Below are 21,184 nucleotides of genomic sequence, written 5' to 3'. Positions count from 1 at the left end.
GGAGGTGTATCTGCGATAGCCGAAAGTCACAATTTACCCACAATGTATCACGGATTTGATGCTCTCAAACATGACCCTTGACCTCTCTGACTGCAGTCAACTAAATGATCTTTGATCTCATGATTTCTGTAAAGTTCATGCAGTCTACATGTAGGCGCAAGTCAGACCCTTTTTTATCTCCAATAATGCAACACACTTTGAAAGCGACATGACAAAATTGACCCACTCGAACGAGCCCTATGACTGTTCAAACTCATAAAAGCAGGAATCTTAGTTATCAAATCCCACAATCCAATGCAACCAAAACACGGACGGGGAGATTCCTAGATGTGAGAAGTGTGCAGGAGGGCATGAGACAAAGGATTGTGTAGTATCTGTGGTGAAAGCTGTGTGTGTGTGTAAACTGTAGGGGTAACCATGGTGCTGGAGATCAGCAGTATCCGGGGAGAGAAAGGCCAAATGTATCAGAGACATATTTCCCACAGATCACACAAATCAAACACTGATAACCTCCCATATCTGTTAGGTGAAATACTGCAGTGTGCCATCACAGCAGCAATATTTGTTGTCCCGTTGCCATGACAAAAAGGCAACCAGCGGAGCTCAAACAACATTATACGGTGCATTCGGAAAGTATTCTGACCCCTTGACTTTTTCCACATTTTGTTACATTACAGCCTTATTCTAATATAGATTAAATATTTTTTTCCCCCTCATCAATCTACACACAATACCCCATAATGACAAAGCAAAAACAGGTTTTTAGACATTTTTGCTAATACATAATAATAAAAAAAACTGATATAACATTTACATAAGTTTTCAGACCCTTTACTCAGTACTTTGTTGAAGCACCTTTGGCAGTGATTCCAGCCTCGAGTCTTCTTGGGTATGGCGCTACAAGCTTGGGACATCTGGAGGATTTAGAAATGTTGTATAAACTGAGGTTGACCACACACTCCAGCACAGGAGGTGGCGGCATGCACCTGAAACGTTGGTTTGCGGACCGTCATTACATCATAGAAGAAGACGGAAGCGCACCTTTGAACAAAATCAGTTTTGCTAACGCAGTATTTCACATGTATTTTGCCATATTTAATGGCTGTTTTAAATAGCCCAAGTTTAATCCGTTTATTTCGTGCACGAGTTATTGTTCTTATATTGACGTGCAGCTTTGTACTGTGTGTCGTCTGGAATTTGGAGAATAAAACGCCAGAGATATCCACAGGTAGGCTAGCATGCTAACGTTCTCTAAACGCACTAACTTACTCTCTGACTATGCTTGCACTTACTATAGTTGCCAAGTGTCCAGCATTACTGTTACACAGGCATGTAACAGTAGATAGCTATGTTAATAGCTGACAGTAGTATAAACAGATTTTATATAGAAGTATAAAATCACTAGAGCTAGCTAGCCACAGTTGTATCAAAGATTTTTGTATAACTAACTCAAGATAGACCACAGCCTGTTTCCGATTGGAGGAAATAAAGCAAGGTGTGCAGAGCCAAGCACGAGCTTGCGAGAGCCTTGTCGTGTTCTAGGATGTGTTCTAGGATGTAATTAGCATATTTCCGTTAGGGAACGCCTACTCTGAAGTGCGCTAGTACAATAACTAAATTTGTCCCTTTTCACTCCTAAACAATGCTATTCTTCACAACTTTTGGCAAAGGGTAAAGTCTACAAAACTTAGTCCACTCTTTTTGTAACATTCTAGTTTTGGAAACAGAAAAGTGTATTGAGATCAAATGTTTCATTGATGAGAAAATTAAATTGATCAGAATGTTGGCCCAAATCCATCTCCTTCAGTCTTCTCCCACTGCCAGCCACTGGGCTTCCTTTCACCACCATATTTGGTTGTGAAAGTGGAAACGCCAACAGGATGCTTCGCATTTATACATTAGGTGAAATATCTGTGTCATTGTTCTATCTGTGATTATTATTCCAGTCTATTTCCGTCCGTCACTAGTTACCACAGCCACAAAGTCATAATTATGGCAAAACCCTGCCTAGTAAATAAAACGTATCTTCTTAAAATCTGATTTTAAACCTAACATTAACCACACTGCTAACCCTATGCCTAACCCTAAGCTTAAATTTCAGACCTAAAAGCTAATTTTTGTTTTCATTCATTTTTACGATATAGCCCATTTTAACTTTGTGGCTGTAACTAATTAGTGACAACCCATATTTCCTGTCCATGTCTAGAACTGATGACTGACCAGACTCTGGAGTATTTTCTCAGCCAGGGGAAGATACAGGTTAAGGATGCAGCAGATATTGAATGGGCCCATGCTGCCAACAGCAAGAACAAGATCACAGAGGCACTACAGAGTAAGACCACCTTGGATGGAGAGAGTTAACCAATAATTCATAGTGGATATGGTCGTATTCGTTATGTTGCCCTAAGCTGCCTGTCTTTACACGGGCCCATTATTCCTATAGAGATGTTATATAATTCTGTGGAAAGTTGGGACTCTATTTGAAATACATAAGTGACTTGTCCACAACGAAACCCAGGGAGTTATCTGGTTGTGAAGATGCAGTGCATCAATTCATTTGCTCATTCTGTATTTCCTATCCATACACCAAGGCTCCGCCCACATGATAGAGGCAGACATACTTCTGAGGAGTAACGACCCTAAAGAGCCAATCATGGCTCATCCTCCTGAGACCGACAGTGATGTCACGCTGCGTGATTGGCTGAAGGAGGTCAAGGCATCAGACAAAGGGATAAAGCTCGACTTCAAAAGGTGAATGATCTTTCTACTCATTTTTGTTTAGTACTTGTTATACTCTTAGTTGTATTTAACTAGCTATAGGTGTACTCTCATTTGTGTATTACCTGTAAGTATGATAGAGTATCGTACAACCTGTCATAATGTAAGTAGCCTTGTCTAAGCCTGAACGGCACATAGTGCAGGAGCTACCACCATTCACAGACGCGAACTACTTGAGTGCCTATTGACGATAGTATCTTCTGACTGGAGGAGCTACCACCATTCACAGACGCTAACTGCTTGAGCGCCTATTGACGATAGTATCTTCTGACTGGGGGAGTTTTGTTAAGAGCCTCGAGTGGTGGTGGTCTAAGGCTGGGATGTCCTTGTCCAATCACGCTCGAGTGACTCGTGTGGCGGGCCGGGCGCATGCACGCTACACTCAACAAAAATATATAAATGCAATATATAAAGTGTTGGTTTCATGAGCTGAAATAAAAGATCCCAGAAATGTTCTATGTGCATAAAAAGCTGCTGATTTATCAACAATCTGATTAAACTGTATGATAATTACACAGGTGCACCTTGTGCTAGGGACAATAAACGGCCACACTAAAATGTGCAGTTTTGTCACACAACACAATGCCGCAGATGACTCAAGTATTGACAGAGCGCGCAATTGGCATGCTGACTGCAGGAATGTCCACCAGAGCTGTTGCCAGAAAATGTAATGTTCATATCTCTACCATAAGCCACCTACCAACATTGTTTTAGAGAATTTGGCAGTACGTCCAACCGGCCTAACACCCGCAAACCACGTGTATGGCGTTATGTGGTCGAGGGGTTTGCTGATGTCAACGTTGTGGTATGGGCAGGCATAAGCTACGAACACAATTGCATTTTATTGAAGGCAATTTGAATGCACAGAGATACCATGATGAGATCCTGAGGCCCATTGTCGTGCCGTTCATCTGCCGCCAACATCTCATTCAGCATGATAATGCATGGCCCCATGTCGCAAGGATCTGTACACAATTCCTGGAAGCTGAAAATGTCCCAGTTCTTCCATGGCCTACATACTCACCAGACATGTCACCCATTGAGCATGTGTGGGATGCTCTGAATTGACGTGTATGACAGCGTGTTCCTGTCCATGTCCAGAACTGATGCCAATATCCAGCAACTTTGAACAGCCATTGAAGAGGAGTGAGACAACATTCAACAGGCCACAATGAACAGCCTGATCAACTCTATGTGAAGGAGATGTGTCGCGCTGCATGAGACAAATGGTCACACCAGATACTGACTGGTTTTCTGATCCACTCCATTACTTTTTGTGTAATGTCTCTGTGACCAACAGATACATATCTGTATTCCCAGTCATGTGAAATCCATAGATTAGGACCTAATGAATTTATTTTAATTGACTGATTTTCCTTCTGAACTGTAACTCAGTCAAATTGTAGAAATTGTTGTGTTTTTAAATTTCTGTTCAGTATATTTCAGTGGAGATTTTCCAATCCACGACCAGGGTTAAGTTGTGTCCATGGAAACCGTCCGTATAATTTTCTCTGTCACTTTTGTGTGATCCCATTGGTTGTTCATCCCAGCCTGGCAGCGGTCGCTCCATCCATGGTGTTATTAGACGAGGTTCGGGCTGAGCTCCGTGGTCCCGTGTGGATCAACGCTGACATCCTGCCAGGCCCTGGAGGCAAGGCCACACCCCTTGACCCCAAAGTCTTCCTGGAGGCAGCTGTGACCCCTGGCTCCCATGGTGATGTTCTCTCCCTGGGCTGGACAACGGGCTGGACTGCAGATACACACAACCCAGGTGAGTTACCTGAACACAGACGAGCTGGTGTTTACGTCATACCTGCTGCTACCAGCTACCTGCCGTGGCTGTAGTCATTCATCTTACCTGGTAAAGATAATTTGCAGGTATAATGTTTAATAACATATAAGTATGTAGGAGCCTTATGATGTCTTAATAACGTCTCTGCCCCACAGTGTACAGCTGGGAGATGGTGAGGGAGATGGAGGCAGTGTGTCGGACCCTAAGACATCCGGTCACCTTCCCTGTCAGAGCAGCCCTCCTGGCCCAGTCATTCTCCCAGTTACACTGGCTTCTCCAGCAGTCAGACAGGTCTGATTTTATTATCTTTATTTAACTAGGCAAGTCAGTTAAGAACAAATTCATATTTACAACAACGGTCTAGGAACAGTGGGTTAACTGCCTTGTTCAGGGGAACAGTGGGTTAAATGTCTTGTTCAGGGGAACAGTGGGTTAACTGCCTTGTTCAGGGGAACAGTGGGTTAACTGCCTTGTTCAGGGGAACAGTGGGGTTAACTGCCTTGTTCAGGGGAACAGTGGGGTTAACTGCCTTGTTCAGGGGAACAGTGGGTTAACTGCCATGTTCAGGGGAACAGTGGGTTAACTGCCTGTTCAGGGGAACAGTGGGGTTAACTGCCTTGTTCAGGGGAACAGTGGGTTAACTGCCTTGTTCAGGGGAACAGTGGGGTTAACTACCTTGTTCAGGGGAACAGTGGGGTTAACTACCTTGTTCAGGGGAACAGTGGGTTAACTGCCTTGTTCAGGGGAACAGTGGGGTTAACTGCCTTGTTCAGGGGAACAGTGGGTTAACTACCTTGTTCAGGGGAACAGTGGGTTAACTGCCATGTTCAGGGGAACAGTGGGTTAACTGCCTGTTCAGGGGAACAGTGGGGTTAACTGCCTTGTTCAGGGGAACAGTGGGTTAACTGCCTTGTTCAGGGGAACAGTGGGTTAACTGCCATGTTCAGGGGAACAGTGGGTTAACTGCCTGTTCAGGGGAACAGTGGGTTAACTGCCTGTTCAGGGGAACAGTGGGGTTAACTGCCTTGTTCAGGGGAACAGTGGGTTAACTGCCTTGTTCAGGGGAACAGTGGGTTAACTGCCTTGTTCAGGGGAACAGTGGGGTTAACTGCCTTGTTCAGGGGAACAGTGGGTTAACTGCCTTGTTCAGGGGAACAGTGGGTTAACTGCCTTGTTCAGGGGAACAGTGGGTTAACTACCTTGTTCAGGGTCAGAATGACAGATTTTTTTTTACCTTGTCAGCTTGGGGATTCAATCTAGCAACCTTTTGGTTACTGGCCCAACGCTCTAACCCGTTGGTCCTCTACTCTCTCCTCTCTATCCCTCCGTCTGTCCTCTACTCTCTCCTCTCTATCCCTCCGTCTGTCCTCTACTCTCTCCTCTCTATCCCTCCGTCTGTCCTCTACTCTCTCCTCTCTATCCCTCTGTCTGTCCTCTACTCTCTCCTCTCTATCCCTCCGTCTGTCCTCTACTCTCTCCTCTCTATCCCTCCGTCTGTCCTCTACTCTCTCCTCTCTATCCCTCCGTCTGTCCTCTACTCTCTCCTCTCTATCCCTCCGTCTGTCCTCTACTCTCTCCTCTCTATCCCTCCGTCTGTCCTCTACTCTCTCCTCTCTATCCCTCCGTCTGTCCTCTACTCTCTCCTCTCTATCCCTCCATCTGTTCTCTACTCTCTCCTCTCTATCCCTCCATCTGTCCTCTACTCTCTCCTCTCTATCCGCTGTTTGTGAGTCTAATCAAAATTGTATTTGTCACGTGCTGAATGCAATGCTAGACCTTAGAGTGAAATGCTGACTTACAAGCCCTTAACCAACAAGGCAGTTTTAAGAAAATAACACCCCAAAAAGTAAGAGATAAGAATAACAAAAAATTAAAGAGCAGCAGAAAATAACAATAGTGGGGCTATATACAGGGTATTACGGTACAGAGTCAATGTGGAGGCTATATACAGGGTGTTACGGTACAGAGTCAATGTGGAGGCTATATACAGGGTGTTACGGTACAGAGTCAATGTGGAGGCTATATACAGGGTATTACGGTACAGAGTCAATGTGGAGGCTATATACAGGGTGTTACGGTACAGAGTCAATGTGGAGGCTATATACAGGGTATTACGGTACAGAGTCAATGTGGAGGCTATATACAGGGTATTACGGTACAGAGTCAATGTGGAGGCTATATACAGGTTATTACGGTACAGAGTCAATGTGGAGGCTATATACAGGGTGTTACGGTACAGAGTCAATGTGGAGGCTATATACAGGGGGTACCAGTACAGAGTCAATGTGGAGGCTATATACAGGGGGTACCGGTACATAGTCAATGTGGAGGCTATATACAGGGTGTTACGGTACAGAGTCAATGTGGAGGCTATATACAGGGGGTACCGGTACAGAGTCAATGTGGAGGCTATATACAGGGGGTACCGGTACAGAGTCAATGAGGAGGCTATATACAGGGGGTACCGGTACAGAGTCAATGTGGAGGCTATATACAGGGGGTACCGGTACTGTCTGTTGTTCCCTCTCCTAGGTACAGCCTGACAGTGTAGATAACCCTGTCTGTTGTTCCCTCTCCTAGGTACAGCCTGACAGTGTAGATAACCCTGTCTGTTGTTCCCTCTCCTAGGTACAGCCTGACAGTGTAGATAACCCTGTCTGTTGTTCCCTCTCCCAGGTACAGCCTGACAGTGTGGATAACCCTGTCTGTTGTTCCCTCTCCTAGGTACAGCCTGACAGTGTAGATAACCCTGTCTGTTGTTCCCTCTCCTAGGTACAGCCTGACAGTGTAGATAACCCTGTCTGTTGTTCCCTCTCCTAGGTACAGCCTGACAGTGTAGATAACCCTGTCTGTTGTTCCCTCTCCTAGGTACAGCCTGACAGTGTAGATAACCCTGTCTGTTGTTCCCTCTCCTAGGTACAGCCTGACAGTGTGGATAACCCTGTCTGTTGTTCCCTCTCCTAGGTACAGCCTGACAGTGTGGATAACCCTGTCTGTTGTTCCCTCTCCCAGGTACAACCTGACAGTGTGGATAACCCTGTCTGTTGTTCCCTCTCCTAGGTACAGCCTGACAGTGTAGATAACCCTGTCTGTTGTTCCCTCTCCTAGGTACAGCCTGACAGTGTGGATAACCCTGTCTGTTGTTCCCTCTCCCAGGTACAGCCTGACAGTGTGGATAACCCTGTCTGTTGTTCCCTCTCCTAGGTACAGCCTGACAATATGGACTGGCCACACTGATGTCTTCGTTGTAAAGGACCTACTGCCTTACAGGAGTGACATCGACAAGACTAGGATATATTACGACCTGCTGGACTCACAGAGGACACAGCTCAGAGGACTAACAGGCTACTGATCTTGTGTTATTAAAAAATAAAAATAAATCTCTATTTGTGTCTCTGCATTGTTGTGAAGGGCACGTAAGTAAGCATTTCACTGTTAGTCTACACCTGTTGTTTTAACGAAGCACGTGAGGAATATTTCATTTGATTCGAAAGCCCCGGGCCTTATGATCTCAAAAGGTCAAAACTGATCCTAGATCAGCACTTCTGAATATGGGCCCAGAGCTCAGAAGACGTTTAGTCGTGAAAGGACAACAGTTGTACACCCTATTCCCTTATGTGATGCACTACTTTTGACCAGAGACATAGAGACCAGTACGTTTCCAATCAGATGTCAGGAATGGGGGTGCCAGGCCTGTGAAAGGAGTCGGATGAAACAGATTCTCTAGCAGACTGTATTTTACTGGAGTTACACAAGACCAATTAACAATAACCATTCAGAAGTCAGAGACAATAGTTACCGTTTCTGAAGTGAAATCAGGGCCACAGTTCAGGATCACAATGTAGCAGAATGATTCCAGTTTGAACAAAACATTGGGTCACAGTTCAGGATCACAATGTAGCAGAATGATTTCCAGTTTGAACAAAACATTGGGTCACAGTTCAGGATCACAATGTAGCAGAATGATTCCAGTTTGAACAAAACATTGGGCCACAGTTCAGGATCACAATGTAGCAGAATGATTCCAGTTTGAACAAAACATTGGGTCACAGTTCAGGATCACAATGTAGCAGAATGATTCCAGTTTGAACAAAACATTGGGTCACAGTTCAGGATCACAATGTAGCAGAATGATTCCAGTTTGAACAAAACATTTAACTTTAACATTTGTCCAAAAACTATTTTTTGATATCAAATGTGTTTTTCAAATAATAGATTATATTAATACGTTATATGTGAATACATTATTAGATTATATCAGCGTTTCTTAAAGTGGGTCGCGGACCTGATAATGGTGGGTTGTGACGGAAATGTAGAATTCTTTCATCAATTACTGGAATTGACTTGGCCAAGTGCAACTGTTCAACTGTTCTGTTCAGTGCTCTCTCTGTTCAGTGCTCTCTCTGTTCAGTGCTCTCTCTGTTCAGTGCTCTCTCTGTTCAGTGCTCTCTCTGTTCAGTGCTCTCTGTGTTCAGTGCTCTCTCTGTTCAGTGCTCTCTCTGTTCAGTGCTCTCTCTGTTCAGTGCTCTCTCTGTTCAGTGCTCTCTCTGTTCAGTGCTCTCTGTGTTCAGTGCTCTCTCTGTTCAGTGATGACTTTCTGTCTCTTTCATACAAACTTTGAGAAATAACGAGGAGCTCCCAGAATGTGTTTTGTGTGTGGAAGTGCTTAGTAATGAGTCTCTCAAAACGAACCAATTAATAAAACGACACGTCCTGATCAAACATCCACAGCATGATGGTCAACCCAGGGAGGTCTTTCAGAACAGGGCAGAATGCTTCAGGAAACGAACATCCACAGCATGGTGGTCAACCCAGGGAGGTCTTTCAGAACAGGGCAGAATGCTTCAGGAAACGATGCTTCCAAAGTGGAAAAGTAAGTTAACAAGCAAGGCATTGTTTTCATTTTATAACAGGTGATGATAAGCACAAATAAGGGAGTAATATCTCATAGTAGTTGATGTGAGTTTCTCTTTCAAACAAGCCCCTGGCCTTGTTACGTTAATTACAATGTTAGCCAAAGCAAGCTACCTAGCTACTGATAGTGCAACTCGAGTAACAGTACAGATGACAAATTCAGGCCAACTGTACATTTTACTGTATAAATTATTGTTGAAAACAAGACTAGGTTGGAACTGTTGCTGTTAAAATACAAGTAATTTTAATTCTGAACTGCAATCAACTGAAGCAAGATACACTCACACAGTTCTGGGTTGTTCATCTACAGCAGGAAGCGGCCTCCTGCCTGACTGAGAACCCACTCACACAGTTCTGGGTTGTCCATCTACAGCAGGAAGCGGCCTCCTGCCTGACTGAGAACCCACTCACACAGTTCTGGGTTGTTCATCTACAGCAGGAAGTGGCCTCCTGCCTGACTGAGAACCCACTCACACAGTTCTGGGTTGTCCATCTACAGCAGGAAGCGGCCTCCTGCCTGACTGAGAACCCACTCACACAGTTCTGGGTTGTTCATCTACAACAGGAAGTGGCCTCCTGCCTGACTGAGAACCCACTCACACAGTTCTGGGTTGTTCATCTACAGCAGGAAGCGGCCTCCTGCCTGACTGAGAACCCACTCACACAGTTCTGGTTTGTTCATCTACAGCAGGAAGTGGCCTCCTGCTTGACTGAGAACCCACTCACACAGTTCTGGGTTGTTCATCTACAGCAGGAAGCGGCCTCCTGCCTGACTGAGAACCCACTCACACAGTTCTGGGTTGTTCATCTACAGCAGGAAGTGGCCTCCTGCCTGACTGAGAACCCACTCACACAGTTCTGGGTTGTCCATCTACAGCAGGAAGCGGCCTCCTGCCTGACTGAGAACCCACTCACACAGTTCTGGGTTTTTCATCTACAGCAGGAAGTGGCCTCCTGCCTGACTGAGAACCCACTCACACAGTTCTGGGTTGTCCATCTACAGCAGGAAGCGGCCTCCTGCCTGACTGAGAACCCACTCACACAGTTCTGGGTTGTTCATCTACAACAGGAAGTGGCCTCCTGCCCGACTGAGAACCCACTCACACAGTTCTGGGTTGTTCATCTACAACAGGAAGTGGCCTCCTGCCTGACTGAGAACCCACTCGCACAGTTCTGGGTTGTTCATCTACAGCAGGAAGCGGCCTCCTGCCTGACTGAGAACCCACTCGCACAGTTCTGGGTTGTTCATCTACAGCAGGAAGCGGCCTCCTGCCTGACTGAGAACCCACTCACACAGTTCTGGGTTGTTCATCTACAGCAGGAAGCGGCCTCCTGCCTGACTGAGAACCCACTCACACAGTTCTGGGTTGTTCATCTACAGCAGGAAGCGGCCTCCTGCCTGACTGAGAACCCACTCACACAGTTCTGGGTTGTTCATCTACAGCAGGAAGCGGCCTCCTGCCTGACTGAGAACCCACTCACACAGTTCTGGGTTGTTCATCTACAGCAGGAAGCGGCCTCCTGCCTCACTGAGAACCCACTCACACAGTTCTGGGTTGTTCATCTACAGCAGGAAGCGGCCTCCTGCCTCACTGAGAAAGCAGGTGTTCTGATCCAATTTGGCTCCACATACCTATGTGAGTCAGGGTTCTCTAGTACAGAAACCGTGTCAATGCTGAGCATGACCTCAGTGTTGCACTAAAGCAGAGCCCAGAATAGACATGCTTGTTGAAAACTTCAACCAGCCACACACATCTCATTAGGACTGTGTGTTTTTTCTCATCTGTGTGACGTGATCAAATCAGTTTATTCCAATTCAGAATAAAAAATGTATTGTATTTTAACAGCAATAGTTCCAACCTAGACAGATATGTAAGAGTGTTTTTAATGGGGAAAAATAAACATGAAAATATATTTATGGGTATTTCATTGTGATTTGTTTTTGTCTATATTGCATTTTTTTTTAGGGATAAGGGCAATGAAATGTACCAATATTTCCGTATAGTTGCGTATTTTCCTAAGCTCGGGTCCCAGGAAAACAGAATTTGTCATTTTTTGTCCCAGGCTGAAAAAGTTTTTAAAAAACCCTGCATTATAATATACATTATATATTAATGTATTATATTAATACATTATATATGAAGATATTATATCAATATAATATATTAATGCATTATATGTGAATATATTATGACTACATTCTGTATATTATTACATTCTATGAAAACATATTAATACATATTATATATTATTATATACATGATATTATATATGAATATATTATATTAATACAATATATATTAATACATTATGTTATATTAATACATATTATATATTACTACTATATATTACTACTGTATTATGTATTTTATTAATACATTGTATTTTATTAATACATTATAAATTACTATTATATTAATACATATGCATACATTACATTATATTAATACATTATATTAAGATGTATATGAATACATATGATGTAAATATATTATATTAATACATTATATTAATACATTTTATATGAATACATTATATTATATCAATACATTATATTATATTAATACATTACATATTAATACATTATATTATATGAATACATTATATATTAATATATTATATTAATATATTATATGAATACATATTATATTAATACATTATATTATATGAATACATATATTAATACATTACATATGAATACATATTATATTAATACATTACATATGAATACATATTATATCAATACATTATCTATGAATAGATATTATATTAATACATTCTCTATGAATATATATTATATTAATACATTATCTATGAATACATATTGTATTAATACATTATATTAATACATTATCTATGAATACATATTATTTTAATACATTACATATGAATACATATTGTATTAATACATTATATTAATACATTATCTATGACTACATATTATATTAATACATCACATATGAATACATATTATATTAATACATTATCTATGAATACATATTATTTTAATACATTACATATGAATACATATTATATTAATACATCACATATGAATACATATTATATTAATACATCACATATGAATACATATTATATTAATACATTATCTATGAATACATATTGTATTAATACATTATATTATATTAAAACATTATATGTGAATACATATTATATTAATACATGATCTATGAATACATATTATATTAATACATGATCTATGAATACATATTATATTAATACATTATCTATGAATACATATTGTATTAATACATTATATTATATTAATACATTATCTATGAATACATATTGTATTAATACATTATATTATATTAATACATTATATATGAATACATATTGTATAAATACATTATATTAATACATTATCTATAAGATGACACCCTTGAAACTTCCTGTTCAGCTTAAAAATACGTATTTAATTAGCAGTGAAGGAGCACAACAGAACACGTGAAAGGTAACACAGCTACCTCGTCAAATGGTGTACAAAACAACCCTGTTGAATAAAATGTAAAGACAATGATTGGATGTTCTGAAATTCTTACTAATCACTTTAAAGCAGAACATTGCTCCTTATAATCAAGAAGCTTGAACTTCTTGTTTTCATCTTTTGGTTTTTCGTTCTTCCCTTTTGACTCGTACATTTTCCTTAATGAGTTTGATCTTCGACAGTCAGAGGAGTTCGCTTGAGTCCCAGATGTGTTTATGCTGTCTTGCCAACTCCGTTCAGTCTGTCATTGATTTAGTCAGAGAATGATTTAGTTAGAGAATGATTTAGTCAGAGAATGATTTAGTTAGAGAATGATTTAGTCAGAGAATGATTTAGTCAGAGAATGATTTAGTCAGAGAATGATTTAGTCAGAGAATGATTTAGTTAGAGAATGATTTAGTCAGAGAATGATTTAGTTAGAGAATTATTTAGTTAGAGAATGATTTAGTCAGAGAATGATTTAGTCAGAGAATGATTTAGTTAGAGAATGATTTAGTCAGAGAATGATTTAGTCAGAGAATGATTTAGTTAGAGAATGATTTAGTTAGAGAACGATTTAGTCAGAGAATGATTTAGTTAGAGAATGCCCCTCTTCCCTATGACGATCCTGTCTTCTGTTCTTGTCAGAGAGTTTATAGAAGTCAAGGCTTCCAACAAAGTTAATTCCAATTCATTCCATGTGTTAAAAGTAGGGCTGGGATGTGGCAGAGACCTCACTATACGATATTATCATGACACTTAGGTGCCGATACGATATGCATTGTGATTCTCATGATTCTATATGTATTATGATTCGATACTAGGATGTTATTGCGATTTTTATGTCCCAAACATTGCTCACTATACTCTGAGTATACCAAACATAAAGAACACCTTCCTAATATTGAGTTGCACCCCCCTTTGCCCTCAGAACATCCTCAATTCATCAGGTCATGGACTCTACAAGGTGTCAAGTGTTCCACATGGATGCTGGCCCATGTTGACTCCATTGCTTCCCACAGTTGTGTCAATGGTACCTGACCATTCTTGATACACACGGGAAACTGTTGAGCATGAAAACCCCAGCAGCGTTGCAGTTCTTAACACACTCAAACCGGTGCCCCTGGCACCTACTACCACACCCCGTTCAAATACACTTCAATCTTTTGTCTTGCCCATTCACCCTCTGAATGGCGCACGTATACAATCCATGTCTCAGTTGCCTCGAGGCTTAAAAATCCTTCTTTAACCCGTCTCCTCCCCTTCATCTACACTGATTGAAGTGGATTTAACTAGTGACATCGATAAGGGATCATAGCTTTCATCCCGGTCAGTCTGTCATGGACAGAGCCGTTCTTAATGTTTTGTATACTCAGTATATGTCTGTTGCAGAGAAAGCTGGTGGGAGGAGCTATAGACGAACGGGCTCATTGTTATGACTAGAATGGAATTAATGGAACAGTATCAACCACAAACATATGTAAACCATTTATTTAATTCCAGCCATTACAATGAGCCTGTCCACCTTTTAGCTCCTCCCACCATCCTCCAGGACTCTGCTGCGGAGAGACCAGAGAGCCATGGGGAAATTCTTTATGAGACGTCATGGAAATAAAAGTGATGACAACATGTTGTTTTAAACACTATTTAATAAGACGATGGAAAACAAAGCTACGGGATGAAAAATAGAGTTTTGGCGTTGGCACAGCCGACTGGCGCAAGCTAACGCTACCAGGCAAACAGAATCGATGTGATATCGTCCCAAAATAATATTGCGATTGTAACTATAGATTTTTTTTATTTTTTAAAGCATTTCTGTCTGTTGTGCCATGCAGTTTCTGCTCGGAGAGCGATCGATTAATTAATCAAAGAAGAGCTCAGCCCTGTTTCAGCCCTGTTTCCTGGCGTGTTCTCAATGGTCCTGATGCTAGGTGGTCCTCTGAATCGTTATTCCCTCATGAGCTTGATGGAATGGCAAGTCTGGTTGGCAAAATAAGTGTAATTAAGCACATTGAAAAAGCTGGGATGAGCAATAACTCTTCTGGTAGTTATTTGTTAACGACGTCATGGTCACACAGCAGCATGATGTCATGGTCACACAGCAGCATGATGTCATGGTCACACAGCAGCCCGACGTCATGGTCACACAGCAGCATGATGTCATGGACACACAGCAGCCCGACGTCATGGTCACACAGCAGCCCGACGTCATGGTCACACAGCAGCATGATGTCATGGTCACACAGCAGCATGATGTCATGGTCACACAGCAGCCCGACGTCATGGTCACACAGCAGCATGATGTCATGGTCACACAGCAGCATGATGTCATGGTCACACAGCAGCATGACGCCATGGTCACACAGCAGCAACAATGCCATGGTCACACAGCAGCAACAATGCCATGGTCACACAGCAGCACAACGTCATGGTCACACAGCAGCAACAATGGCATGGTCACACAGCAGCAACAATGCCATGGTCACACAGCAGCACGACGTCATGGTCACACAGCAGCAACAATGCCATGGTCACACAGCAGCAACAATGCTTGACATAGGAAGCGATCACAGTCAGCCAAGCACACAGTAGCCAGACACAAAGAAAATGCAACCTTTTTTTGGTCCCAGAACTGTTTGTGCTGTTTTGCCAAGGAGTAACAGGACCAAGACGGCACAAACAGATCTGGGATCAGTCTAGCATCGTTCGCCTTATTGGCCGAAAGAGCTCCTGGAGGTTGAACGGCTGTTTAATCTGCTCTGTCTGCATGGATTATCTCCTGGAGGTTGAACAGCTGTTTAATCTGCTCTGTCTGCATGGAGTGTCTCCTCAGCAGTGTCTGCTTTGACTTCAGATCTCTGGGGGTGGCAGGAGCACAGGGGACAAGAGGCTTTGATCCCAGCCCTGCAACACCCCCGTTCAGATTCAGTGCCTTGGTGCTTCCACTCAGGCTGGGGCAGGTTGAGGTGGGGCTGACCCCGATGTCGGGTATGGGTGCGTGGGGGTTGAGAGGGGGCAGGTACCCCGGACGGGTGTGGGAGATGTGATCCAGGAGCAGGGCCCCCGAGCCTCTCCTCTCCAGGTTTGCAGGACCTCTTCTCTGGGCAGCACTCTCCAGGGACTCCCGGGAGCCCGACAGTGTGGAGGATCTACTACTGACCAGTTTACGCTTCTCAGTTCCCCCTACAACACCCCTGGAGGAGTCTCCACTCTCTGGATGGCTGCTGTGGCTGCCAAACTGGGGAAGCTGGGAGTCAGAGCTGTAATGGTCTATGCCAATGTTGCGGCGGCGAACCACATTCCTCAGGCTGGACACAGCCAGGTTGGGAAGGCAACAGTCTGGAGAGGTTTTGTTTACGGGGAGGACAGGCTCATGGGTGCCACAGGGGTAGCCTCCATAGCTTCCTCCGTCCCCCCGGTGCAGGAGGTTTGGGTGGGAATAAGCTGCAGCACTGTCGTAAGACATCTTCCTACTAAGGCCTCCTCTTCCTCCTACCCCGCCACATCCGTCACTCTCAATCACCTGAAAGAGAAAAAATATACAAATTAATTATTATACAGGCACATGACAAGTTATTCATTTTATTATTATCATGACCTGCTCCAGCAGCCCCGTGGCATCCTTGGGGTCGATACTTTGGTGGCGGGCGACGATCGGATGTGCCCCGGGCCCCACCCTTCCGGACCCAGAGAAGACCAGGCTGTTGACCCGGAAGGAGAGCTCTTCCTCTGGGGTGATGTCCAGCAGCTCCTCCGTCAGGCTGGAGGAAGAAGAAGAAAACACACGTACATATTTGTTTGGAGAGGCTGGACCAATGGGAAGCTACTCGTGTAGTTCCCTGTGAGCAGTTTAGGGGCTAAAAAGCGCCTTGCTCAAGGGCAGGAGATAGTATCTAGGACACTGATGCCACCAACCCTCCAGTTGCCGATCTACTCCTGACCAGATTTTCTTCCCTGACAGACATAGGATTCAAACTGGTAACCCTCCATTTGCCGACCCACTCTGGACCAGATTTTCTTTCCTGACAGATATAGGATTCAAACCGGTAACCCTCCAGTTGCTGGCGCACTCTGGACCAGATTTTCTTTCCTGACAGATATAGGATTCAAACCAGTAACCCTCCAGTTGCTGGCGCACTTCTCTAACCTAGTCTAGGCTACCTACCTGGAGGCCTTGTTCTGCTGCAGCCAGGGTTCAGAGTGGAGCCGCTGGGGATGGAACAGCTTCACCACCCCTGGACCGGGGCCTCGAAACAAGTTAGGGTCCCTGGTCGGGGAGCCCGGCTGAGAAGAACCAGAACCAGCAGACCCAGAGATGTTTGTTCCACCACCCTGGTGGTGGTGCTCCCTGAGGCCCAGGAGGGGGCTCCCTGGCTGGGGTGAGGCAGTGGCTGAGGTGCCCTGTGGAGGGGTGCGGAGCTGGATCTCTGAGGGGGACATGAGGCAGGCAGCAGAGCCAGGGGTGAAATGCAGGCGCTCCTCCAGGTCGGGAGGCGGGGGTACGTTCAGGTACTGCTTGGTCATCTGGCGTCCTGACGGCAGCTTGTCCGTGGTGATGATGATGACCTGTAATAAAGGCCATCAGATGTTTTTTTTAAATCCAAAGCCACTTCTAGTAGAGGGTGCAAAATGGGTGGCCCCAGCAAAGGGTTGCAAAACTCTGGTTACTTTCCCAAAATTCCCAGGTTTTCCAGAAGTCCTGGTTGGAGGATTCCAGGAATCAGAAGGAGATCAGCAGGAAACCTCAAACCAGGATTTCTGGGGAAGTTACCAGAATTTTGCAACCCTTCCAAGCTGAATCAAACCCACATCCTTACCTCCTTGCCCTTGGCCTTGCAGGCATCCAGTAGGACTCTCAGGGCCTCGTTGTCCCCTGCGTTGACGGCATAGACCAGTGCTGAGAAGCCAGAGTGGTCGTCCAGGCTGGGGTCAGCTCCACTCCCCAGCAGTAGAGAGAGGACCTCTGCCCCCGCCTGTTCCAAACAGGCGTGCATCAGGGCCGTCTTACCGGTCTTGTCCTGGATATTTGGGTCAGCTCCGCTCTCCAGCAGGTACCTGTTGATGTAATGTTGATCAACACCTTGCGGAAACACCTGAAGAGGAGGTACAAGGTCTTATGGACACTACGGCAGGCCATTGGTGGCAAAGATTATTCATTAAGGGACGTTTTTGGTGCAGGATTTTGCTCCAGCCATAACACCTGATTTAACTAATTATCCAATCATAGTCTTCAATACAAACTGTGTTAAGTCAGGTGTGTAACTATTTTGGCTGTTTAACTGTATGTAGTAAAAGCCTGCACTGGCCCATTTGGACACTCCTGCTCTGCTGAGCGGTGTTCCTACTTCGTTAACGTACCGAACCATCTTGTGTTTGGGCACGCTTTGTGCGTCGGTATGGCGCGTCCTGCACGCCACCATCAGGGGCGTCTCGCCGCGCTCGTTGCTCTCGTTGATGTAAGCACCTCCCTCCAGCAGCAGGCGTGTCAGACGCAGTCGGCTCAGGAACACAGCCTTGAGCAGAGAATTCCCGTCCGTACGCACCAACATCGCGTCTTCCATGACAGCAGGGTTAAAGGTGAAAGGTCACGCTAATGCAGGTACCTGTACTGTTTCTTATAGGATCATCTGTAATTTATGTATATGCAATTTGTTCAAGGCCCTGTGGGAATACAAATGGACAGGTCACTAAATAATCCAGACAACAGTATTTGAGCACAAGATAACCCAGGTCTAAACCTAACGCTGATTTGAAAGAAAGACAGAAGGCCCCAGAGGAGCAGAGTTGCCCAACCTTTGTGCACTTTGATGTATTGACACTGCCTTGGACAACACAGGATGTATTGACACTGTTGGACCACACAGGATGTATTGACACTGCCTTGGACAGCACAGGATGTATTGACACTGCCTTGGACAACACAGGATGTATTGATACTGCCTTGGACAACACAGGATGTATTGATACTGTCTTGGACAACACAGGATGTATTGACACTGCCTTGGACAACACAGGATGTATTGACACTGCCTTGGACCACACAGGATGTATTGATACTGTCTTGGACAACACAGGATGTATTGACACTGTCTTGGACAACACAGGATGTATTGACACTGTTGGACCACACAGGATGTATTGATACTGCCTTGGACAACACAGGATGTATTGACACTGCCTTGGACAACACAGGATGTATTGATACTGTCTTGGCCAACACAGGATGTATTGATACTGTCTTGGACAACACAGGATGTATTGATACTGCCTTGGACAACACATTATGTATTGACACTGCCTTGGACAACACAGGATGTATTGATACTGCCTTGGACCACTCCTGATGTCCTGCTCACCTACAGTCTCTCCTCTTCATTGTCAAAACCTCTGATGGCTGTGTTTCTAGACACTATTAACCATGAGGTTCTCATCACAAAACTGTTCAAGTTCAATGTTTCCCCCTAAGCCATCAGATGGATGAAGTCACACCTTGAAGGAAAAACCCAGTGTGTCAGAGTGATCAATGAGCCGTCTCCTACTCTCAGCTATGATGTGGGAGTGCCCCAAGGGTCAGTACTGGGGCCCCTCCTGTTCAGCCTGTACATTAATGATGTGCCTTCTGTCTGTACTGGGTCTGAAGTTCAAATGTATGCAGATGATACAGTGATATATGTGCATGCAAAGAGCAAACAACAAGCTGCACAAGAACTCACTACTGTAATGGTCCAGGTTACAAAGTGGCTCAGTGACTGATGTTTGCATCTCAATGTGAATAAAACTGTATGCATGTTCTTCACAAAGAGGGCAACTGATGCTACTGACTGAGACAGATGTCTGTGTGTCAGGGGAGAAGCTCCAGGTGGTATCTGATGCTACTGACTGAGACAGATGTCTGTGTGTCCGAGGAGAAGCTCCAGCTGGTATCTGATGCTACTGACTGAGACAGATGTCTGTGTGTCAGGGGAGAAGCTCCAGGTGGTATCTGATGCTACTGACTGAGACAGATGTCTGTGTGTCCGGGGAGAAGCTCCAGGTGGTATTTGATTTCAAGTACCACGGCATTATACCTGATTCCAACAATTTAAAAATAAGTAGGTGATAAAGGTAACCAAATTCAACCTAGCTAATTTCCGATTCATACAGAATTGTTTGACTACAGGGGCAGTGAAACAGTACTTCAATGCTATGAAACTCCCCCACCTAACATACTGCTTGACTAGTTGGGCCCAAGCTTGCTGTACAACATTAAAACCCATTCAGTCTGTCTACAAACAGGCTCAGAAGGCATGAGTTCCTCCGGAGTTGGGAAAATCTTGTGCAATACACTGACGCATGTCTCATATTCAAGAGCCTATTGGAAAGGGCCTGTTTTTTTGTCCTTGGTACCTGGACATGAGGAAGACACTTAACAGACAGACGCAACATGTTATACAACACTGACGACCTCCGCTCGGTTTGAGGGGCCGGTGTTTGTGCTTGTGTGTGTTTGTGTGTGTGTGTGTGTGTGTGTGTTTGTGCGTGTGTTTGTGTGTGTGTTTTTGCGTGTGTGTGTTTGTGCGTGTTTGTGTGTGTTTGTACTTGTGGGTGGGTGTGTGCGTGTGTGTGTGTTTGTGCGTGTGTTTATGTGTGTGTGTTTGTGCGAGTGTGTATGTGTATGTGTTTGTGTGTGTGTTTGTGCGTGTGTGTTTGTGCGTGTGTGTGTGTGTGTGTGTGTGTATGTGTGTGTGTGTGTTTGTGCGAGTTATGCAACACTGAAGCTCCTAGAGTAACTACAGTTGAAGTCGGAAGTTTACTTACACTTAGGTTGGAGTCATTATAACTCATTTTTCAACCACTCCACAAATTTCTTGTTAATTAACAAACTATAGTTTTGGCAAGTCGGTTAGGACATCTACTTCGTGCATGACAGATTATTTCACTTATAAATCACTGCATCACAATTCCAGTGGGTCAGAAGTTTACATACACTACGTTGACTGTGCCTTTAAATAGCTTGGAAAATTCCAGACAATTATGTCATGGCTTTGGAAGCTTCTGATAGGCTAATTGACATAATTTGAGTCAATTGGAGTTGTACCTGTGGATGTATTTCAAGGCCTACCTTCAAACCCAGTGCCTCTTTGCTTGACATCATGGGAAAATCAAAAGAAATCAGCCAAGACCTCAGAAAAAAAACTGTAGACCTCCACAAGTCTAGTTCATCCTCGGGAGCAATT

General features: G+C 44.0%; 2 protein-coding genes across 2 annotated transcripts; one reads left to right on the top strand and one right to left on the bottom strand.

Moving 5' to 3' along the window:
• The first annotated feature begins 1,011 nt into the window (after positions 1–1,011).
• LOC139389700 (family with sequence similarity 151 member B) lies at positions 1,012–7,954 on the top strand. Its single transcript, XM_071136594.1, has 6 exons — positions 1,012–1,228; positions 2,207–2,332; positions 2,592–2,751; positions 4,329–4,549; positions 4,726–4,861; positions 7,775–7,954. The coding sequence occupies exons 1-6, from the start codon at positions 1,099–1,101 to the stop codon at positions 7,920–7,922; spliced, it is 921 nt and encodes a 306-aa protein (XP_070992695.1). The 5' UTR covers positions 1,012–1,098; the 3' UTR covers positions 7,923–7,954.
• A 7,756-nt stretch (positions 7,955–15,710) lies between these two features.
• LOC139389914 (ankyrin repeat domain 34Bb) lies at positions 15,711–18,629 on the bottom strand. The gene is made up of 5 exons (XM_071136946.1): positions 18,327–18,629; positions 17,786–18,023; positions 17,134–17,534; positions 16,567–16,729; positions 15,711–16,491 (listed from the first exon to the last, which is right to left on the bottom strand). The coding sequence occupies exons 1-5, from the start codon at positions 18,527–18,529 to the stop codon at positions 15,718–15,720; spliced, it is 1,779 nt and encodes a 592-aa protein (XP_070993047.1). The 5' UTR covers positions 18,530–18,629; the 3' UTR covers positions 15,711–15,717.
• Positions 18,630–21,184: the final 2,555 nt, after the last annotated feature.

This window comes from Oncorhynchus clarkii, chromosome 30 (genome assembly GCF_045791955.1).
Source record: "Oncorhynchus clarkii lewisi isolate Uvic-CL-2024 chromosome 30, UVic_Ocla_1.0, whole genome shotgun sequence".
NCBI classification, from domain to species: Eukaryota; Metazoa; Chordata; class Actinopteri; order Salmoniformes; family Salmonidae; genus Oncorhynchus; species Oncorhynchus clarkii.
This window is presented reverse-complemented; position numbering and strand designations above follow the sequence as displayed.

What these genes read in the sequence shown, in the direction of transcription:
- LOC139389700 (XM_071136594.1), top strand. Translation starts at nt 1,099, where the DNA reads ATGGCTGTTTTAAATAGCCCAAGTTTAATCCGTTTATTTCGTGCACGA. An exon ending in ATAAAGCTCGACTTCAAAAG is followed by an intron (nt 2,752 to 4,328) that starts GTGAATGATCTT and finishes TGTTCATCCCAG; the next exon opens with CCTGGCAGCGGTCGCTCCAT. An exon ending in CTTCTCCAGCAGTCAGACAG is followed by an intron (nt 4,862 to 7,774) that starts GTCTGATTTTAT and finishes TCCCTCTCCTAG; the next exon opens with GTACAGCCTGACAATATGGA.
- LOC139389914 (XM_071136946.1), bottom strand. Translation starts at nt 18,529, where the DNA reads ATGGAAGACGCGATGTTGGTGCGTACGGACGGGAATTCTCTGCTCAAG. An exon ending in GCAAGGCCAAGGGCAAGGAG is followed by an intron (nt 17,535 to 17,785) that starts GTAAGGATGTGG and finishes CCTTTATTACAG; the next exon opens with GTCATCATCATCACCACGGA. An exon ending in CAGCAGAACAAGGCCTCCAG is followed by an intron (nt 16,730 to 17,133) that starts GTAGGTAGCCTA and finishes TTCTTCCTCCAG; the next exon opens with CCTGACGGAGGAGCTGCTGG.